This window comes from Nanorana parkeri, unplaced genomic scaffold (genome assembly GCF_000935625.1).
Source record: "Nanorana parkeri isolate BGI_ZX_2015 unplaced genomic scaffold, ASM93562v1 scaffold1598, whole genome shotgun sequence".
Lineage (NCBI taxonomy): Eukaryota > Metazoa > Chordata > Amphibia > Anura > Dicroglossidae > Nanorana > Nanorana parkeri.
In genome coordinates, this window is record NW_017307866.1 from 235,412 (window position 1) to 259,439 (window position 24,028).

A 24,028-nucleotide genomic window follows, 5' to 3' on the forward strand; every position below is an offset into this window, starting at 1 on the left:
TTAGCTAAAGATACTTTGCAGCAGAGTCAGTCAGCCTCTGACTCATAGATTGATATAATGATGGAGCCACTTTTAGCAGAAGTTCAAAAAGTTAACCATGTGAAAATATGACTATAGCTCCTCCAGCTGGCTGCAGAAAAGACTACATGCATTATGCAATATTTCTTTTTATGTGCCTAAATACAATCTACACTTTTTTTTCTCATAAAAAAATATAATTTTTTGTTCATAAAAAAATATAATTAAGTGCCATCAGGTTGATGTCAACTCCTTTGTTTGGGTCATAGGCTTTTGCAACTGTCTGTTCAATAACTTTTTCTCTATCCACCTCATTGCTGGTTGTCCTCTTCTTTTCCCTTCAAATACTCTATACATATTTGTCTTTTTCATAGAGAAAATGTGCTCTCAAACTCTTTAAGGCCCTGTTCATATGTGGGGTAGGCTCCACAGCCCCGCTGAAAAGTGATCTGCGGTGGATCACTTTCTAGAGGGTGGTTGACACCCAGTTTACAAGCATTGCCATGCGGTGGATCAACCAGCTGCTTTTATCGCCTCCTTGCCACCCGTGTGAACACGGCTTAAAGGAGAGCTATGAGTGATTACCACTCATCCTCATAGTTAGAGCGGACGTGTGACAAAGAAGCTGTCACAGGTCGGCTCTATAGATCGGGAAGTGAGCAGAAACATGCCGCAGATCCGCTCACTTCCCGATCATCTCCCTGCAGTGAGCGGTGACTGTCAGGGATTCCCCCCTCTCCGGTCCTGTAGCGCTGAGTGGAGGAACGAACGGGGGGAGGGGGCGGGTACAGCTGGCTCTGACCCAAGATAGGCAGAGCCAGCTGTCACTTATGCAGCTGGGTGGATCTCGACAGTATTGTCGGGATCCGTCCTGGCTGTGGCGTTCACAGTATATTGCGGGCAATAGCCCGAGATATATTGAGCTTTTGGTTACGGGAGGATAGTAGTATATGTCCTCCTGTGACCCTAAAGAGAACTATGGGGAAAAACACTTACCCCATAGTTCTCTTTTAAGCATTAAAAAGAATTTTAGGGTTTGGGTAATTGAATTATGAAGAGTTGGGGATAATGGTTGAGTCAAGAGACATGTAGAGTGACTGTTTTCTTGATTTTTGTGTTTACAGTCCAGGGACAGGAGCTACTGATGGGTTAATTGCATTGAAACATTGGTTTACTATCTCGCCACTGTTTAAACTAAACACAAAAACATAAGGTACTGATTAATCACACTGTAGAAAGGCATGTGGTACACAGTGACACGTTGTATTGTTGTATTAGGTAAACATTTAAAGATATTTAGAAAATGTTAGTACACTTTTACTGACACAGGAGCGTTCATGACCAGAGCAGAGTCCAGGAATTTGGCTTTTATCTCAAGACATTCCTCGAAATACATTTAGTTGACAGATGACAGAGATGATTGGTTCCAGCATTCACTTCACTGTCATTGTGTAGGAAATTGTGAATGGAAATGTTTTCTTAAAAGGAGGAAGAGATGTTTGTGTCGGTGTATAAATCACGTCTTTATACATTGGTTACGGTATTCCATACAAAATGGAGAGCACTGTTTATGTAGGCAGGAGGCTTGAAGTGCTTAGAGGGGGGCTGAGTATACAGTCTTATTAACTTGTGATTTTCTGTTCAGGAGTGTGAACAGCAAGCTTTTAGAGATTTACCTTGCTTGATATTTCATTAGAACAAGAAGAAAACCCTATCTCTCTTAGTTGCAGATCTTCATAATGCTTACAGAAGTAGTCATAAGTGCATCATTAGTATGAATGGAGAGACTGTCAGGGCAATTCACAAAAGGGTGAAGAGTTTGGAGAAGGCAGGAGAAGTGAACAATCTAGGACAACATAGCTGAACTGGAAAGGGAGCTAAATTAGAGAATTTGTTCCAGTTCAGCTATGTTGTCCTAGATTGTTCACTTCTCCAAACTCTTCACCCTTTAGTGAATAACCCTGAGTGTGTTTGTGAGTATAAGGTCCTGTTCACACTATACTGTAGTTGTCTTGTGCAGAACAACGTAGGTCACTACCAGGGCACATAGGAAATAATCTGTTGTTTGATACGTAACTTTATGTCTGTAAACGGGTCTTTTATCAATGGTTTTAAAGAGGAATTATCATCGGAAGGTAAAAAACCTTCCTGAACCCCCCAGGGGACACAGTTCACTTGGTCCTGCATAGATCTGTGCAGTGGTTTTAAAAAAAACAAAACGCATTACCTTCCTGATTTTGCTGTTGCTCCACCGCAAGTTGAAGCCCAATTTATGTCTCATCCCTATGGGGGAGCTACAGCCAGCTTTGAAGCCACTACCCCCTTTTCATTCTGCAGCCCTCCATCTACTTTTGCAGCCCTGTTCCTCTTCTGCTCTACCCCGCTGTTATCTGTAAAAAATCTTCCTTGTACTGAAAGGAAAGACTGAGCCCAGTCTCTCTTCCAGCTATTCTGGTAAAGCTGCATTCTGACATGCTGCATTTTTCCACAGTGCGCTGGATGCCAGCACAGGTCACTGCACCGTAGCCCACACATTGTACACCACCAATAAAGTTTAAAGAAAAGAAAAAAAACTGTAAACAGTAACCGCTCCGGCAATGTGCGCGATACACTGAACACTGCCGGAGCTGTCAGAACGCACTTGTTCGCCCGTTATACCACCAGACTAGTGTGAATAGGCCCTTAATGTTCCCAGCAATAGAGGTACAAGTCAATATGTCACTTGTAGTATGACATCATCATTTTCAGTATTTGACAACAGGAAGTAAATTAAATGAAAATATATTTTGTAGGTTTTCTATGCAGCAAAATAAAATCATGGAAAGAAAAAATTTAAAGGAAGGCTCTAAGGAGGGAAAAAAGAATATAATGAACAGGCTGCATATCATCTCATCTTACCTCAGCTTACACACCATTGGTTGGCCACTATGTGCCTCCCACCAATTCCTACATCACTACTTGTGATCTGGCAGGAGGAACCATTGCAAATGGTGGGGGGAGCAGGTATTGGACCCATCCAAATGGATGAATACCTGCAGCTGCTGGAAGGCAGCAAAGCATCAACACACTGGCCACCGGAAAGGTAAGTATAATGCCTCTTCTTTTACAGGACAGGAGTTTATATATAAGTGACCTTGTGGGGACAGGTTCACTTTAAAGCCGAACTCCGGGGTAAGCAAATATTGTCTAAATTCATATGTATTCTTCCTAGAATCTTCCAGATCAGTGCAGTAATCCAGTGTGAGACTTTGCCTCTATGGAAGAGCTTCCTGTGATAAAGACCAGTCACTGCTGCTCTCTTTCCTTGTGCAGGGTGACTGGTCTTGTATCCGCCCCTCCTGTAGTTTTCTGCAGGCAGCCTGTAGTGGGTGGAGCCTGCTGGATCCCACCCACAGCTCTGGATCCCACCCACAGTGGCTTTATATCGTTTGTGACTATTGAATACATTTCAATGAAAGTGTTTGTGCTCGGGAGTTCAGCATTAAGTTGCCCATAAGCATCCAAGGAGGGCTGGACATGCAAGCATTTCCCAGCCACCCTCAGGCTCCACTCTCACCCTGTGGTTGCACAGGAATGGCAGCATGGTATATTTATGCCAATAGAGAGAACATGAGCAGAACTGGGAGACCTAAAGAAAATCTAAACCCCAAAACCAAAATTCAAAATATTGCAGCTTTATTTATATAGCGCCAACAGTTTGTGCAGCACTTTATGATATAAGGAGGACATTACAGTTACAATATAAATCAAGACGAGATGGTTAGGACGGCCCTGCCCCTGAGAGCTTACAAGGTAAATGAAATCTCAAACAATGTTTTCAGCTTTCCCAGCTCCCTTCTGTGAACTACAAAACACCTACCACACATGTTGTGGAGATAAGAGGGGAAGGTGTTCATAGTACAAATCAAGAATGCATCCTAGGGTGACAACGCTGCTTCTCCATAGTCACACTGTGAGCGTTGTCCCGGGGACAGGAAGTGTTTTCCTGCCTGGATGAATGCTCAGGTGAAAATAAAGGGGGGGGGGGGGAGAAAACTAATGCAGCCGCCACATCTAAGGATTTCTAAACTGTAATATATGCCATTTTTGTTCTTGGTTAAGATACGCAGTAATGCTTGGAGTACTTTGTGGATGAAGATTGGAATCACTTCCTCCCCTCCCCACTATTGAGCACGTTGTAATGGTTCATCTTTCTTTTCTATACCCATAAGGGGCCGACATTGTAAAGACCAAGCAGCTGCCATAACTAATCTATGTAACATTACACTTCCAGACAGCAGATCGCTATTGTTCCCCCTCCCCCCACCCTTCCCATTACCATTATATTCCTTTATGCATTTAGAATTAATATATTTCGCCGGGCAATCAAAATCCTTTTCCATCATCTCCATTTGCCTCTACATTTGATAAAACAGAGGCTGCTCGTTTAAGGATGTCATTCAATTTTCACTGACTCGGCTGGAGACGCATTTAAAAGAACACTTCACTATAAATTGTGTTAAACAGACAGTATTATTATTATTACATAGTATTTATATAGCGCCAACAGTTTGCGCAGCGCTTTACAATATAAGGAAGACATTACAATCACAATACAATTCAAGACAAGATGGTAAGGAGGGCCCTGCCCGTGACGGCTTACAATCTAAAAGGTATGTATGATTACGCTGGAATAAATGAGATTTCCCATATAATGATTGGTCTGTTTCAACACACGGAAAAATGTTGACTTGGTGGGTATAGCTCGGGCTTCCGGATTGAATGGCAATGCACAGAGGCAAGCTTTTAAATGCAACTGTTAAAGGAGATGTAAAGTCCCAGCATATAACATCAGCATTGTAACACATGCACTCCATATATACAAACATCTACTTCATGTCATGTTATAGTTCAGCATTTATTACAGGGTATCTATAGTCAAAAACTAAAAATAAATATGTATTTTTCTCTATTATATAAATATGTATTGTTTCCATATTGAATTTTCCAAAAAGTTCTATCCCACTCCTAATAACCATTTCCATCTAGAAGTTACTTATTGAAGATGCCCATAGGATGTACTCTCCCAGAGCCCGCCTTCTGAACACATTGTCTGAACAGTGTAACATTACCAGTGCTTGCTGGAAGCAATGCATGATGGGATATGTCATCTTGAGAAATGGAGATCACATCAAGCAGCAGGGAAAGAGACACAAAGCACACTGGGAATCCAGGAAGTTGATGAAAGTGATGGGCAGACGGAAGGCGGCACTCACTACATAAAGGGGATTTTTCCAAGTAAGCTTTGATTGCATAATCCAGTTTTATCCAATCTATCTCCCCAGGTTGAATCAAGTAAGTTAGCACCTTCCCCCTTATATAAATAATGATAGTTACACTTACAAATCCTATGGGGTTTTAAGAGGCGCAAAACCATCCCATTCTCTGAAAAACATTCTTAATTTATTCCAAAATCCCATTAAAATTCATTTGTATTATGAAAATACATAAATAAAAAAAGTAGGGATGCACCGATACCAATACTAGTATCGGTGCCGATACCGAGTATTTGTGTCGAGTCATTACACGCTGCCCGGCTTCCTGATTGGTCAGGAAGCTAGCCAATCAGAAAGCCGGATTGCGAGTTATTACACACCCACCCTGCTTTCTGATTGGCCAGAAAGCCGGTTTCATGCTCCCTTGTCACCTGGTGATGAGGGAGCATGGAGCTGGCTTCCTGGCCAATTAGGAAGCCGGGCGCCGCATCATTACAAGGTGCCTGGCTTGCTGATTGGCCAGAAAGCCGGCTCCATGCTTTCTCTTCACCTGGTGACGAGGAAGCATGGAGACTGCTTCCCTGCTAATCGGGAAGCCGGGTGGCAATTCGGTATCAGCGATAACTGAAAAAAAATATAGGTACTTGTACTCGATACCGAAAAACCGGTATCGGTGCATCCCTAAAAAAAAAAGAGTAAGGCAAATAAAGTAAGAGTATACAATGCTGATGTTATAACAGGAGGGTGTATGCTGGGACTGTACAACTTTAATGGTGTAGATATAACTTTGGCTCAGGCTTACAGTTCGTTTTATGGGTTAGGTGAAGGGCTGCAAAATATTCCTAAAATGTGGGAAAAATATTATAAAACGTGAAATGGTTACAAAGTGATAAACAATTTTGTGTCATACACAACACCTGTGTTGCACAATGCCTGTGCTGATGATAGAAAAGAAAAAAAATGTGCTAGTACATCTCATAAAATGTGTACATATATTAAATCCTATGTTAAATCTCACAAGCGATGTACAACTCCCTCTTAATCTACATATCCACATGTGAAGTCCATTACTTCTGGATACAATAAAGTCCTTGAAATATGTGAGGATATATCTTCCAACTTTTATAATCAACACCACGTCCGTGAATGCAAAAACAATTAGTGAATCAGTGCTCTCCAGTCTCCACCGTGCTCAAAGATAAGATCTGGCCGCACTCACCGACTCCTATTGCTCACCATATTTCAGATGAACAATTAGCGTTTTGTTGATATATATAGAACCAAATCCTCTCCTTTGTTTTTAATCCGACAATAAATTGGGGTAGATTCCTCCCAACTCTGGCTTATCTTTCCAAAATCGTGTAAAACTATTCATCCATCCACTATTCAGCCCTAATCCATCTTCCACTTTCTCTTGTGCTCAGAGAGAGAAAAAAAGGCTTCCCATAGTGTAGTATATCAGAATAAATTTATTTAAAACGATTAAAATGCACTTACAATTAAAATAAGGCAATTGCGCATGGATTGTGTCCACTGCAGCTCCTGTCTCTATGATTGTAATGCTCGCATTGATCCGCCCACCTGATGCATTTCGTCACTATTGACTTCCTCTGAGGCGACGGTCTGCATAAGGTATGAAGACCGTCGCCTCAGAGGAAGTCAATAGTGACGAAATGCATCAGGTGGGCGGATCTATGCGAGCATAAGGTATGCAGACCGTCGCCACAGGCATTGTGCAACACAGGTGTTGTGTATGACACAAAATTGTTTATCACTTTGTGACCATTTCGCAGTCAACACCTATTGCCTACATAAAAGCAATTCTATCAGAGGTCATTCTAAACCTGCACCTCCGCTGCTGTCTATTGACTCATTTAGGTCCTGGAGGAAAATGTAAACATAAAGTGCTACTAGGCAGCGGCAATTGCTTACAGCATAAAATGCTGATAAAATTGGACCACGGATTTTCCTTTTATTACTCTAGGTCTAAGCAGCTCAATGCTACAGAGGAATACTGACCACACCGTAGCTGTGCGCGTGGGCCAATAGCCTTCAGATCTGTAAGAACTGTTTGCAGTATGGATCTGAATGCAGCATTTAATGAGCCCGAAGGGCCTTTTCAAACCTCAAAGAGTGCATTCCAGAGTGACACGCAAGCGGGCCAGCTCCCTGTGTTGAGGGGCGGGAGGGGGCGTGGTGGTGCATTGAAGTCAATGGCACTGCAGCCACGCCCGCAGTGCGATTGCCCGCACCCAAACGCGTGGCACATTAGTTCCTGCGTTCCAGTCCAGTGCGATCTGCAAAAATGCTGCAAGCCTTTAATGTATTTTCTCAAATGCAAGCAGTTTCTGTATTAGACCTGATGTCAGAGTATTGCAATTCCCTAGACAGCAATGGTGGGTGGGGGAGAAGCAGCACAAGGACCCAGTCTGTTATGCTGGCGTGCTTCTGTCACTGCCCAATCACACCCTGGGGGGGCGGGAACAAGACCTAGTTCTATAACTAAACTGCAATAGAGAAAAGTCTGGTCTCCTGCTCTGACAGGGAGGGCTGTGCTGCGTAAATCTCAGAATTGGATGAAAGTTGCAGAAATGTAAATCTTTTGGCAGGTAAAGCCGCTTCTGTATATGTATTTCATCTGTGTGTTTATTTGTTTGCCTGGAGGTCAGCTTGTCTTGGGCCTGTGCCTGCTGCGGTAAGCGCTAGTCTTATGAGTTCCAGCTTGAGTGCCTATCATAGGTGTATAAATCAATGACGATCCTTTAAGCTTACTGCAGCATCTATAAGCAGAGCTGACAGTGGACACACACACACACACACACTGCTTTGTCACAGGGACACTACGCCTGTTTGGCTCGGGTGGTAGAATGTGGAGTATGTATGTGTAGATAACAAGTCTCTGGTCTGGGTGTATGCCAGGTTACTAGGAATAAACACTTGCACAGGAATGCACAGAGCTCCATGGTGAAGAGACAATGACCTGGAATCATTTCCAATAATGACGGACTTATTGCTGCAGGATTTGTATATTAAATGTATCATACAGGAAAGGAGTGGAATCTACAGAATAGCTGGCAGCCTGCAAGCCAAAGGTGTCTCCTGAAAGTCCAGGCAAAGAGCTAAATATGCAGCTGAAATACACTTATGGACTCAGTCTTGCCTGCCAAAGAATTTGTATTTCTGTGCATGCAGTCCTGAGATTGACACAGCTCTGCCACATAGCACAGCCAGCCTGGAGACCTGTGGGTTTTTTTTCGCCCGCAGTTAAGCAAAACAGCCTGGTCACCCCCCTAACCTCCAGCCTGTGATTGGATAGTGAAGAAGTAGTGCAGATGGACTGGTCATCTCTCTGCTCTCTCCACCAGTCAGGATGTTCCTTGTAGGCACATGTGTATACAGGTCAAATTAAAACTGCAAAAAAGGTGCACCTGGGCAGGGTAAGATACAAAGCAATGCAAAAGTAACATAGCACACGCTCCAGATAGTCAGCCAAAAAAAGGGGTGGGTGCCAGTTTTCAGAATACATTAGCCCGGCAGGGAAGATTCCTCCATCCGCGCTGTTTAGCATGGATAGAGTAATCTGTTTCTTTCATTCAACCCACAGGTTTATTGTCAGCTATAGACCCAGAGCTCTCAGAAATCAGCACTGAGCAAAAGAGCTGACCAAACATAACACCGTTTCCTCACACAAATTTGTATTGCAAAGGGGTGTGGCAGGTACCCTTGCCATGCTAGTACAGGACACTGCAATGTCAGGGCAGAATGCAGCATTTTCACTTAGAGCAAAGAGTATTTAAAGGCACATGCAAGCAAAATCAGTTAAAAACAATGGTATGCTGGGGTACAGGACCATGAAAATACTTTAGGGGTTTATTTATAAACAATTCACCATTGGTTCTCTGTAAATGTTCCTTCTGTGCGAATAATTGCACAAAACAAATGTACCTGTTGAATGTACTTTTGAATGTCACCTTGTAATACTGCATTATGGGCACTAGATGCAAGTATCTATTTTCCTGTGCTCCTCAGCTCCATTTAGTGGCCATAATGCGGTATTACAAAATGACATTAGAAAATACATTGGACATATATATTTATTGAAAATATAAGAGGAACGTTCCTTTTTGTGCATCCATTTGCACAGAATGAACATTCACAGGGCCAATGGCTTTAGAAATGGTTATCAATAGACCCCTAAAAGTGCGAACCATCAATTGGGCTTTAAAAGAGCAGAAGATTTCTCCTCTTGTTCTGCCTGCTTCACAGCGCTGCGATCTTGCAGTGTGCCCCCTCACCACCCTCCTCGTTTATTGTCCTCTTTAATCTAAAGCAGCATTTTGTTTGACTCATGGTAACGTGCTGAACAATGTTTTCCCCTAGCTTAATGAGCTTTCATGTTTCATAAAGTCACGTGGCACGTCAGCTATAATAGGCACCAGTGTCTGCATGTTAGTGGACAAAATGACATAGGCCATAACAATTAGAGTGCAGAGCGCACTCATTTCTGCAGATCTGTGAGATTTGCCACTGACAGCAGCATGGAAAAAGATGTCACTGCGTGTTATGATGGTCCTCAGCTCTCACATATGAGAAGAAGCACGTTTAGGCTCCATCTTCCCTCTTGTGTGATTATCAGTGAAGTATAGAAACCTTTATATAAAACTCTCCCTATAGGCAGCGCTGTATTTAGACATAATGCTGCCCTAAGCCTTGTGAATGAATATGACCCAAATGTATGATTTGGTACCCGCAGGCTCCGTCTCTCTCATATAGTAGAGATGAACTAGAGCAGTCATGTTTAAAGTCCACCATCAATCTTGGAGGAGGAGTAGAGAGTAGCCACCCAGGGACAGGAAGTTTGTTATTTGCAGGATTGCGGGGCTAGAGGAGGAGCTTTAAAAAAAGAAAGCTAATGCAGTCACCACATTGAAGGGATGGTAAGCTGCCACCTGTTACATTTTTCTTTTTGGCTCTAGATATGCTTCAGAAGATTGTGGGAATTGTATTTTCCCTGGAAATGTCCCCTTAGCTTAGTGAATGTGGTGAAAATCCACTTTGCAAAGAACACTCAATCACATGCAAGGAACATAACATCAACAGTATATTTGCTTGCCCATGATTGGGTGATGGAAGTCAGCAGACCTTCACCTCATTCACTAAGCTAAGGGAAGATTCCCTGGCAAAGTGAACAGCTTGTTTGCCTTTAGTAAATCAACCACAAAGTGTGTCGGGTCCTTGAGTGAATAACATTGAATATTGTAGTTCTTTAAATGTAGATGTAAACCCAATCACAGAAATTTAATATAAGCTTTAACCCTTTTGCTGCCACCGATGTATGTACGTCGGCGGCAGCGTGCTCCTGTAGCCAGACTCCCTGCAGCTAGCTTCAGGAGGCTGTAAAGATGCCTGATCACTTCCACGAGCTGGCAAATATGCTCCGACAACCCCGGCTGTGTTTCCTGGGCTCCATTGCGACCAGCATCACAGGTGTCAGTGGAGAGAGACCAGTGAACGTCCATTCGCTCATCTCTACCCTGCAGATTGAACCCAGAAGCGATGATGATTTTGTCACTTCTGGCTTCTGAGCTGATCGAAATCTGTGCTTGATCAGCTTCAATGGGCTGCAAAGATGACATTAGGGGTCTAATAGACCCCAAATGTCTCCTTTAAAGAAGACCTGTGACCAATAACACATATGGGGCTGGCTAGGGCTATTACTCATGGGTAACTCTAAACTGATGGCCTGTAAAAGATTTTAAAGCAAAGCCTATAGACAGCTTTGGGTACTGTAGTTTTTCGCCATTTCAACTTTGAAGCTTGACATGTTTGGTGTCTATTTTCTCAGAGAACCTCCTATTTTATATTTTACCAAAACATTTGGGTAATATACATTTTTGTGCACTAAAATTGAATTAAATAAGTGTATTTTATACTGAAAATTTTGGTTTGATAGACAGTTGCGCTAATATCAGGCGACATAAAATAATGCAACAAATGATGAAAACAAGTAGTTTTATTGACCACGAGGCATTTGTTTATGATGCACAAGGTGTTAGCAGGCTAAATGTCACTCAGGTAGGATTTACGTCTACTTGGAAGTTTCTAAAGCAGCTGCTATGTGTATTCTCTTCTTTGTGTTATTTTCCATCATTCTGTCTCTTTTCTTATTCCTTTCTTGGATAATTACAACTACTTTCGTCTTCCATTTAAATGGTTATGAAAAACTCTAAACAAGTCAATGAATGTGATCTCTCTCTCCCAAGGACAAATGTGTTACAAAATTAATTGTGGAGTATCAGTATTCTTTGCGGATACATTTACATGTGCTACTTTCCTATCTGTGTTTTTTTCTCTTTACTCCCCCACGTTCTGCAGCTTGTACTCCCAACATTCTGTGATCGGTGCTGCCGGGCTCATTAATTTAGGTGAACTGAAGACAAAACTTATTAGTTGGAGTAACCCCTGTCACCTTTTTTTGCCATTCGAGAGATACTCCTTTACTTCCTGTCAACAGCCACAACAGGAAATGAGAGGAAATCCCTCCAAAGCGAGGGAAATTCCTGGGGGTCAGCAGAACTAGTGTCCCCATTGGAAGTTTACCCAACAATTCCTGTTCTGATGGCAACCCAAAATTTGGGATTTTCTTTCACTTTCAGTGATAATGGCCACCAGGACTAATAAAGAGGGTGAATCTCCCTAATGGCTACACAGATGGCAATAAAAACCTGAGAGGTATCCTAATCCCTCTCCACTCTATCCAAAACAAAAAAAAGAGTTTTAGCTTCAGTTGTACTTTAAACTCCTTGCATTCTGTGGTATGTATTGTCCGCACTGTGATCTGTTGTCTTTAATGTGCATTTTGTACATCAGCGATTGTGAAATTGTGAGCTTGGCCTCTTCTGTAAGGCTGACCGTTCTCAGTTTTCTGTTCCATTCAGTGTGTTTTGTTGCTTTATTATCTATGCCAAAAATGCAGTGTACAATGCGTGCATAATGTATTTACAGAATGCGTTGCCCCCCATCATTGTTATTATACAGGATTTATATAGCGCTAACACAGTTTGCGCAGAGCTTTACAATATAAGGAAGACGCTACAATTACAATACAAATCAACATAAGATGGTAAGGAGGGCCCTGCCCATGAGAGCTTACAATCTAAAGTTTCATTAGTTTATTATTATATTAGTAGGGATGCGCTGATACCGATTCCAGTATCGGTGTTGATATCAAGTATTTTGGCGAGTACTCCTACTCGTCCAAATTCTCAGATATTTACCTCCGATACGGTAATTTCCGGTCAGAGTGAGATCTCCATCTGACCGCAAGAGCCGAGGGAGCATGGAGCCGGCTTCCTTTCCAATCAGGAAGCCGGGAGGCTGGTCATGACGTGCCGCCCGGCTTCCTTATTGGCTAGTTAGCCGGCTTCACTTGTTGCTAGGCAGCCTGCCTTCCTGGCCAATCAGGAAGCTGAACAGCACCTCATAACTCGCCGGCCGGCTTCCTGACTGGTCAAAAAGTCAGGCAGCCTTGGCAACAGAAGCCGGTGTTCTTTCACTAGAACACCGGCTTCACGGGTATTCAGAAAGCTGGGCGATGGGTCACGATCTGCAGCCGGACTTTCTGATAATTTGGGCACACGGCACTGGTACTCGGTATCTGCGAGTACTAAAAAAAAAAAATATCGGTACTCGATACCGAAAAACCAGTGTCGGTGCATCCCTGGTTTTAAGTATGTAAACTTTAACTGGGTGACATTTAATTTGCTATAGCATTGTGTATCATAAACAATTGCCACTTCTTTTTTTTAAATAAAATAATCATTTTCTACTGATCCCCCACACCCAAGCCTATTCTAGCCACTACCTGTCTATCTTCAGCTTGTTCAGTTAAAGTAGTATTAAACTCCCAAATTATTTTTTTCAATAATTATGAATCCAGATCAAACAAATATACATTGCCCATTGTATTTCTTAAATTTTTTACCCAAGCACTTACAGTTATCATGGTTCCAAACAGCTCCAACTCTCTCAGCTCAGCTTCCCTGAACTTCATGTCCAGTATAAGATCACAAGGGACAACACAGTCTCCAGCAGCTGATCATCTACTACCGGTAGATTGGATGAGGAAGCAGAAGCAGGCAGTGCCTTGCTGTGTTTGTGGAGACACACAAGAGGAAGGAGCCACCCTAAAACAGGATATCAGGGCCAGTGCTCGGGGAACCAGCTTATTCTGCAGGAATCTAAAACTTTAAAAAAAAAACAGGGAGCAGCATTCCATTGTAAGTGATTTCATCAGCATTTGAACTATCTTAAAAACCTTTTGACTTTAATATCACTTTACACTTTAAAAATAAAAGATGGACGCCCCAGATTCTGACTGCTCCAATCTCAGTTAATTCCCCTCACTATGTTTCTGATGCTGCCTTGAGGTAATGTCATGCCTTCAGTTTAGATGCAAATGATGCTTAGTGAACCCTCGGAGTACAATCTAGATGTTGAGTCAGAATGAATCCAGGTGATGACCTGCATAGGAAATGTTACATACTCATTTAGGGTTCAATGAGATGTAGATTATACATCCCCAGCTACTACTCTTAACGTGCCCGTGAATTGCCAGAACGCATATATGGAAACCTCAGCTATGCTTATTTTATCATACATGACTGCAGCTTTCTTGTTAATGTGAACCTACACAAATATAATGTGGGCTTATTCATTTTCATTGGCTTCACCAACATTTATTTATTGGTTATCTAAGTACCATTTTTATAACTATAAGCAGCCTGATGTATCCAAATGCTGGGTCTTCATTCCCACTTTTTCAGTAGAAAAGGCTGCGGCAGGCACACATAGCAGTGAAGTGTATTCATAGGCCCTTGAGAATCAACCTACACTATGGGAGGGTGACTGTCACCTGGGAAAGCTGCAGGAATCCATAATGTCCATATTATCGACAGAGAGGACCTAAACCAGGTGTAGGAAAACCTCGGCACTCCAGCTGTTGTGGAACTACAAGTCCCATGAGGCATTGCAGGACTCTGACAGTCATATGTATGACTCCCAGAAGCAGAGGCATGATAGGATTTGTACCAGAGTGCCAAGGCTGTCTTCCCCTGAACTAAACCGATCTCCCATGCAGATAGTCTGTATTAGTATGGGTAACTAAAAATGTAGAAGCTGCCTCTCCTTCCAAGGCAGGAGGAAGAATCTAGACATAAGAACACACCGTGCTATTTCCCCCCTTTTAAAAAAACGTAGAAAAGTGTTTGATAATAAAATATCCGTATCTTTTACCCGTATCTTCAGAAAAAAAATCACTTCTACTGTGGTGGTAAACAATCTGCTTCCCTATTTATAATGGTCTGGCCCTCTAGCAACTTCAGCGCCAAATTATAGCTAATTTGCCTACAAACGTCGTCAGGTGGTCATAATAATCTGGCCACAGTGTTTTTCTGGTTTATTGTATATTTCACCACTTGCTATCAAAGTCTATGAACACTACTGACAGTAAGTTTTTTGGGGTTAACATTAGTTTCTTTTTCTGAATTTTTTGCAATTTATGTTTCTACTTTATTAATCTGTTTACACATTCATTCAAACAGGGATAATTGTTTCCCATTGTCATTTAATTCACAGGGAGTTTATTGATATTGTTGTTGGATTTGTATATTCACCTGATGAAAGGGATATTTTATTATTATACACTTTTCTACATTTTATAAAAGGGGGAGATAGCAACACGATGTGTTCTTATGTCTAGATTCACTGACCCCTAGATTTTTTGATCCTGTTGGCTTCTCACTGCAGCTGTCACTTATTGGGTTCACAGAAGGAAGATATCCATAAAAGCGAATTATAACGACTTTTACCATCTTTCAGGAGGAGGAATCTAGTGAGGGTCCAGAACTCATGGACACAGCATGCAGCACTGCTAATGAAATGGTAGCCCATTTTCCTATTAGCAGAGAATGATAGCTAAACCAGGAAATCATTTTTCAGCTTTCAGTTAAACACTAAATTACGGCCTTTAATTTCCCTGGGGAATGAAGCGTGGAAGAAATAACTCCCCGGGGTGAGACGCTGCAAAAAGTGATTACAAAGTACACTAGATTAATGACGAAAACACCAAACAAGCATCCCCCAAATGTACGTTTATGAAGTCACCCTGAACTCCTGTATAAAGAGTTCATTTCAGAGCTTTATAAAAAAAAAAAAAGAGAAATCAGATAACAAGAGTTAGTGCAATGTAAATCAGCTGGCCTTTTTGCATTTTTTCAGGTATATTTCCTTCACGTTTCTGGTACTGGGGGAGGCGTTTAAAAGAGAATTATGAGGCGAGTGATTTTCACTCAGCCTCATAATCGGAGCCGACCTGTGACAATGAAACTCACAGGTCGGCTCAGTAGACCGGGAATTGAGCGAACACATAGCGTCGCTCGCTCACTTCTCGATCTATGCGTGCAGAGAGCCATGACTGCCACTCACGGCTCCCTGCAGGGATTCCCCCCATCCCCGCTCCGATCCTCCCGCATTTACTGGCGAAATGGACGGGGGCGGGCACAGCTGGCTCTGCCTCTGAATAGGCAGAGCCAGCTGTCAATCCCGCAGCTGGGTGGATCCAGACAGTATTGTCGGGATCTGTCCCGGCTGCGGAGTTTCAGTATACCGCGAGCTATAGCTCGCGGTATACTGAGCTTTCGGTCACGTGAGAAAGCTAGTTTGTGTCCTCTCGTGACCCTTAGGAGAACTATGGGGAAAAGCACTGACCCCATAGTTCTCCTTTAAAGGAAAACCTTATGCTGCTTAAAACATCAATGTTTTTTACAATAATGAATGAGATCAAACAAATATACATGGCCCAGCAAAGTGTTTCTTGAGGCACTTACAGTCATCATGTTGCATGTGAGACAGAGATCTTCTTGATTTGAGTTTCAATAAAAAACCGCAACGTGTGTGGAGCTGTGGACAAGGGCAACTAATTAAAAGCCGATTAATCGATGATTGAAAAAGTTGACAAATTTTTCTATAATCGATTATGTCGATTAGTTGTTGCAGCCCTAAACATACCTTTTCTAGTGGCTAAGGAGAACCTGTAAAACATTTGAAGAGAAGCTGAGTGTTACAACTGCTGGCTGCACTTGGCAGTATAAAATAGTCATATGCAGTATTTTACTGACTCTCAGCAGGGGACCAGGCTTTAGAGTTGTGAGAATTTTGTATTAGGCTGAATGAGCTCCCCTCTACAGTAAGTGCCTTCTAGTAGGGTCAGGGGCGGCTTGCCCGTAAGGTTATTTATTGAGGATATCCTAGAAGTAGGAATGATAAAGGAAACTGATCTCTATAGTTCACCTGCTTTCCCAGGATTCTAGAGGGCTTAGACATAGACTGTTAGAACATCAGGTATTAATCTAAATAACAGATATTTTTGTGCCTCCCCTCCTCCCTTTTAGCCAGCCTGGATTAGATTTCCCATTATGCCATTTATTAAATAGCTGGGATTTTAAGGCAGTCAAAAGAACAGTGATATGCAAAGTGCAGAAGCCCATAACAGCCAACGAGCTTTTAATTAAGAGATGAATTCTGGTTGCCATGAACTGTAGCACTGTATGTACCATTAGTGCTCATTGCACGGTTCAGTTGAATAGCACCATTCAATAGTGGAAGCAGCCACTAGATTCCATGTTTTATTTTCAGGAACTGTGAAAGTAACAGGATTTATTTGGTTACTGTGGGTGACAAGGTGTTTCATGCTTGAGATGCGGCTTATGGCTGGCACCTTTATCATATCCCCATGCACCTGACAGGTCTTCAGCTGAAAGAGAAAGACGAGAAATGGTTACACGATGCCTCGGTGATCTGTATATTCATGAGGCTTTTAGAAATTATTTGGAAATACAGCTCACAGCTTTTTATATTTGGGAAGCACTTGGAAGACTATAGAAAGTAATGGTGTGAATAAAATCCATCGCACATAATCATTTTTCACATGAATCATTTGTATGTCTCACGTATCACTGGTCAACGGCAATTTTGTCACATGGGTTGTAATTGGTGTTCTAAGTAGACTTTTTCATGCTAAATTTTTAAAAAATGTAATTTGATTTTTTTTTTTTACTATTAGCCTAATTTAAAATAGTTAGTGACATTACGTTACTATATTGTAACTATAGCAGCATACGTTTTTCAGTCATTGAGCGAAATCTAGTTGTAATCTCTGTTTTCAAGACAAAGGTAGTCTTGATGGCTTCCACTGTGCAGGTTGAGGTATGTTATACCGGAGTGTAAACAAAGTGTAGCCAAACTCCGGCTCTCCAGCTGTGGTGAAACTACAAATCCCATGATGCATCTCTCTCCGGGAGTCATGTCTGTGAGAATCTTGCAATGCCTCATGGGATTTGTAGTTCCGCAGCTGGAGGGCCAGAGTTTGGCTACCCCTGATTTAAATGATAAGTTTAGGATTATCTAAATTGAGCTAATCCACCTCTGAGTCCTCCTGACGGTACTAAGCCTCCCCACAGCTGCTTATTTACCTCTGGATCATCTGCATATCACGGCGGTGGCCCTACAGTCTCCTATGATGATGTGGAAGGCAGCAAGAGGAGCCAGTGCAAGCTGCAGGGGACCCATGTCTCAGGAGTGGAATGGCGTTCAGCAGGAAAGGTAAGTACGTAGACACTTGTTTAAAGGTATATCTAATTTAAGTAACTTTAGCAACAGGGTCACTTAAAGGGTGTTAAGTGGCTTTGGCGTTTGAGGAGTTGTACGGTTTAAAAAACTGCACTGATGAAAGTTAAACAGTTTATCAATGAAAAAAAAATTGCTAAAATGACCAAGTCAGCAAAATTAAATGAATACCCATTCAACCCAGTCCAACTTTTTATAAGCTGGATGACCATCCTCCAATATAATGCCATAAAAAGGCTCTTCCGAAAGGGCACGTTGATAAAACTGTTTACAGTAGATGCAGGATGCTGAACAGTAGAAAGCAGCATATGGCTTGAACAGGCTGCTCAAAACTGGCCAACCCTGAGACGGTAACTGCAGAGGGTTTGGGGGGTAGAAGGCCATCAAATTTGTCAAGAGGTCTGGCCTAGAACTTGTAAAACAAAACACAGAAATAATGGCAAAGGTCGAGGGGTTTTGTTTGATATGATTGTTTTACATTCTGGCATTACCACCATTTTCTTAGTTCTGCAGCTTGTTAAATTTTGCATCTGATGCTGCATTAAAAAATAATCAATATTTAGGGCAATTGACCTTTCCTGGTAGAGTCTCTCTTGGAAGCTACTGAAGTGGAAAGAAGAGGAATGATATTTGTAGAGGTGTGATACAGCTAAATAGAGATCTATGCTAAGCTCCTATTAAAGTTAATGGGTATGATGTCAGCAGTTGAAATGATCTCTGGGATTCTTCAAGACTCTTCTGCCAGCCCTGAAAAAAGTAGCACATGCACATTATATAGGTCTCTTTCAGCACTGTACATGCAGCTTTGCCAACTCAGTAACATGTTCCAAACCACTGACGGTAGACGTCAGTCATAAAGCGTTTCTGTTCAGAACAAAGTGCTTGGGTCGCCCATGGCAGTTAATTCGATATTTGCGTTACTTTTCTTATTTATCCTTAAAATATGATTAACTGCTTTGGGCTTCACAGTATCCCTTCAAAGATTATCTACTATTACTTCTTTCTAGGTCAATTTCACTCTAAAATATGTCATTACACAGTCACGGTACAATTGCTCAGCACATGTACTGTAGTTACAAATATGATGCTGTGAAACAGAAAACTATGAGGGAGGTTGAAACTCTACTATATTTTTTTACCTGGTAATGGTTCAAATGTAAAACAGTTTTTCCTCGATCATTATTTAATGTGAATAGCAGAGACCTTTAGGGGTCTGTATGCTTCATTTGATTCCATGTGTAGCTCTGTAATTTAGCTTATCACTGGCCCATGTCATGGGTGGTGCCTCTAAACCAATAGTAAAGGGCAAGGGAAAAGAAGGGTTGGGGCCAGCACCATGGATCAGGAAGCTGGGTGGTACTTGCATAAAAGAGCACCCCTGGTTACGGATGTCCAGAAATAATGTACAGAGGATCAGATGCAAAGAACAAGACTTGGAGGTATCAGTAATTTGTAGTAAGTTTTGTTCAGAAGTGAGCATGTGCTTCTAGACGGGGCACTAAGGGCCTGTGTCAACGGGCATTGGGCTTGTGTCCATAGGTAACTACAGCTTGCTTTCTGGTGCATTCAAGATAAGTTTTAAAGTTTTAGAGGTTATTCTGAGTTGACCTCCATTCTCACTTACAATTGACCTTTTAAGTCACAGCTACCTGTTTCAAGCTTCTTTTGTATTCCTATTGACTTGCAAATGGTGAGAAGTTCTGACACAGACACCTGCCAATGACTGACAAACGCCAATGGACACAGATCGTAAAGTGAACCTGTTGCTTTGTCCACAGATGCACTTTAAGGGGTCTATTTATTACATGTTCGCAGAGCGATAGTCTCTGTGATCAAGATTTACAGCATATTATGGCCTCTAGATGGAGCCAAGGAGCATTGGAAATGTATAAGCTCTTCAACTCTGTCTAGTGGCCATAATGTGCTGTGAATCTTTGTTTACAGAGACAATCACTCTGTGAGCATTTATACATGGACCCTTAAGTGTCATAGCATGAACTGCCATTCAGCTTAGAACACCATTGACCTGCCTTCCACAACCTAATCTATTTTGTAAGTTTCTTTTTTGAAAAGAGAAGGGCCTAATCTGCATGTAAGAAGGGGCTCTGCTTCATATTTTGTACCTGAAATATCTTTATGCCAAAACAAAGACAATAGTCACATAAAGCTTCATATAAACAACAGCATGCTACAATAAATAGAAGGGATCCATGAAACTCTGGTGTTTGGTAAAGGGGTTGGATATCTAATTGCTGTTTAACTGCAAATAATGTGTTGTGTTAATCAGTAAAATATTCACACAGCCTATTTTCAGAAACAGTTGTTGATTTTGCATTCTGTAACTTATGTTTTATATATATATGTATATACAGTATATGTATATATATATATATATTATTATTATTGTTTTTATGTTTAACTTTGCAGAAGCAGCCATTGCTGACCTACTTGCCTAGCAGTTTTCCTAACCCCCACACAACTATGCTGATCAAGCAAATCAGAGAAAAGTCCAAAGGCCTTGTCTGCATAGTTGTTTCAGATGAATGATTCCATTGTGAAGCAAGGAGAGCAGCATTACAACCAGGCAACTAGCATTTTTAAGAGAGGTCAGCAATGGAAGACTCTGGGTTACTCTCATTACATGCCCAATGCTTATACCTAAAACATATGCTAAAAAAAAATGATTCAGTGTGTGGGCAGCAAATTGTTTTGGATCCCAAGTGGCCTGCTTCACATCTTTACATAACTAAAGCATGTACAAGCCCTATACTAACATTGGAGTCACAGAGAAGGGTGGAGCCTAGGGTGAAGGAATCTATGACTTCTATCTCTCTTTGCCAGTTCAGACCCTCAATAAGGACACACACTTGGATTTGTTTTTTTCTTTAGGAACAATTTTTGTACTTTTCACTCTATCGCCTTTCTTTAACATAATCTATGATGGATTTCAGAACTGTCACTGTTTATCTAATCAACAAGGGCATCACATATACAAATGTCTGAAAGAAGAGTTATATTTGTTGCCCATAACAACCACTGCCTAGTTTTCCATAAGTTTGGAAATTAAAAGTAGAAGGTAAGTCATTGGTGTGGACAATACCAAGAGTTTTTCATTCAGTTCTGTGCCATAAGGACTGATGCTGTCCCCCAGAATGCAGTTTAAGAAACCATTTTGAAGCCTTTAATCCTCTAAATGGTGTCATCAGTGGAGAAACTTAGAGATATTGCTGAATACTATGTGCAGTTTAATCTGTAGACAGCATGCTAAATAGTACCAATAATAAACTTAAAGTTTGGCAATGTTCTTTGCATTTGGATGGCACATCTCCATTTGACACTATATTTTGGTTCCCCTCATCATTGTCTACATTAGGGCCCTCTTTGAAATTAGGAAGATCACCCCACATGGAGCAAGGTGCCAATTTGGGGCCTCCCCCACTGTATCACATGACATAGATTACTGAAATGACACTGTTTTGCTTTGAGATAATGTCACATAGTTACAGTTACGTCTGTCCATTACACTCTCCAGTAGTGAGGCAAGGAAACCCAAAATGTTTCCCACTATCACGTTTGCTGGAAAGATAGAGCCAGGTTTTAAAGACTATTTCCATACAAAGTAAACCTGTCATCCATTTTAAATATATGCCTCATAGTAGACACTACATAGTTCCCGTTACTTGCCAGAAAATCCTTTTCTGTGTATCTTTCTGATCCTGTTTTTAGGACTTTGCGGCTAAGACTCATCACTGCAGTATCTAATGAGTTTTGTTGGCGGGAAGCGCTAAGCTCCAAAGTTAGATGTAGGGAGAGTAAAGTAACAAAATTAAATCATGATCAGAGGGGCACGGAAGAGGCATTTTTGGTTTACAAAGGTAATAGCAAAAGTCTTTTGGTTACTTTGTTGAAGCTGAAAATTTTCTATTTGCTTATACCCTAATTATGGTGTACCATAAATAGTTCCTCCTACCCACAACTGCTTGACTATAGTGGAAGTGGGAATAGTCTGTTCCAAATTTTATATAAAGTATATAGTGCTACCTTAAGTTATGGTTGGGGAGATGGACCATTGTGATACTACATAAAGTGGTAAAAGCATTCAGGGGGGTTATGTGTAAACTGGAATTCCTCCCTTTTTAAACACTTCTTAGAGACCATCCCTTGTCTGATGTGTATTTGTGTTCTGCAGGTTCTTGCTTCTGGGTGGCGGTCCTGGATGGCAAAATCGTTGGAATAGTGGCAGCAAGAGGCAATGAAGAAGACAACGTAGTCGAGCTAAGACGGATGTCTGTAGATTCCAACTACCGTGGGAAGGGAATCGCCAAGGCATTAGGTCGCAAAGTCCTGGAGTTTGCCATGTTAAACCACTACTCCTCCATTGTGCTTGGCACTACAGCTGTGAAAATAGCAGCTCACAAGCTGTATGAGTCTTTGGGTTTTAAGCATGTGGGCGTCATTGAAAACCACTCTGTCCCAGGGATGACACATTCATTACTAGAGAGAATGTTCTTTCAGCTTCGCTACCACCGCTATTGTCTACAGCTACGTGAAGAGTAGAAAACAAATCAACCCCTGCCTAAACCCCTCACCTCAGCTTCCATTCTTTCTTAATACATCACCGCAATGATGGCAAATAGTGTTATTTGCCTATCTTCGCCTTCATTTTCCAATCAGTTTCTTCCTTCTTAGAGAATGTACAACAGGCCCTTTCTAGGAAGTTGTAAGATGGAGGCAGAGTGGACCTCCTTCTCACAAGTCCAGTATTAACTGTCTAGTTAGGATGACTCTTCTATCAGTTTGGTAAAGCCTACTTAGGCATTGTATCCACATAAGCACAGGAACCGGAATTCTGGCCTGGTGTAAATAATGTATTAATTTTTTAATTGTAAATACTGACATTTAGGGGGGGAATAAAGAATGAATGCAATGTATAATAGCAGTAGAGTGTACTATTAGTAGATCTTCTAGTTAACCTATTTTCAGGACAATGTGAAAACCAATGCTTGGTCCAATGCATGAAGAGGAAGTGTCTATACATTCACACAGCACTGTCAACGAAGCATTGGGGCTGCACTTTTGTAGATGTGTCGACCGTTCTGCCAAACCTCTTAGTGAACGTAGGCACATCAATCTTCTGTGACCTTCCCGGAGATGTCAAACTCTTTCTAAGCCAGCAAACTTCCTGTTACGTCCAAACTGAGCCCATTTGTAACATGTCATGTAGATAGAGCTTCAATATTATCACAAGGGGACTTGCGGATTCAGAAATCACAGTTCTTAATGTGCGTTGAAGTGTTCCCTTCAATTGTTTGTCTCATACTGATGATGTCATTGAGCACAAGAGAAGTTACAAGTACCTTGGCAATGCATTTGCATTCACTTCACCAAACCCTTCGACAAGAGCAATGAGTGAAAAAAAAAATTTAGGAAGGGGGAAAATGTATGTGTAAACACTAATGAACTTCTTATGTAATGTGTATATAAATAACGGAACTGCAAATTTCCTTGTAAATGTAACCGCTTGAAATATATCAGAATTCAGACTTGTCTAATGCAAATAGCAATGCAAAGAAAATTTGGCATGTTTCTGTACATGGTATGTACGTACAGTGCCTGCCAAAATAATCTGACCAAGTCAGCGGCTTCTGTCTTGAAATGTATAGTTTTTGTAAAATGTTTGGGGGATAGAGTATTTGCATGTAGTATGTTTAAGGATCACTGGGTAGCTATTAAATAAGTAAAATGCTTTTGAAGATTATATATGTTAAAGCATTTAATTTGTTCAACACTTTGGTAGTTTAATTTTAGAGAATGCATTTCAATATTATATATAGTATGCTAATGAGTGTATTAGATAATAAACGTCATCCTGCATTTTCACAAAGAGAGGCGGAGTGTGGACATTTTAAGGCAAAGTCCACTTGAAACAGTTTGATTTGAAGGAATGACAGTGACTTAAAACATCTCCTGGTTTCTTATATATCTATATGTATGACCCATTTCACTACATTCCCCGTAGTATGAATAAATGGTAAATCCAGTACTTCCTTCTAATATTTGTGGCAAGTTGG

The 24,028-nt window shown here is 41.4% G+C and overlaps 1 protein-coding gene across 1 annotated transcript in view; it reads left to right on the top strand.

Annotated features, from left to right (window-relative positions):
* The window catches only part of NAT8L (N-acetyltransferase 8 like), a 38,224-nt gene extending 14,969 nt beyond the window's left edge, over positions 1-23,255 (top strand). The window contains exon 3 of the mRNA XM_018570800.1: positions 22,147-23,255. Within this exon, the coding sequence (XP_018426302.1) occupies positions 22,147-22,514 (368 nt within the window). The 3' untranslated portion in view covers positions 22,515-23,255. The remainder of the gene's footprint in view (positions 1-22,146) is intronic.
* The last annotated feature ends 773 nt before the right edge of the window (positions 23,256-24,028 follow it).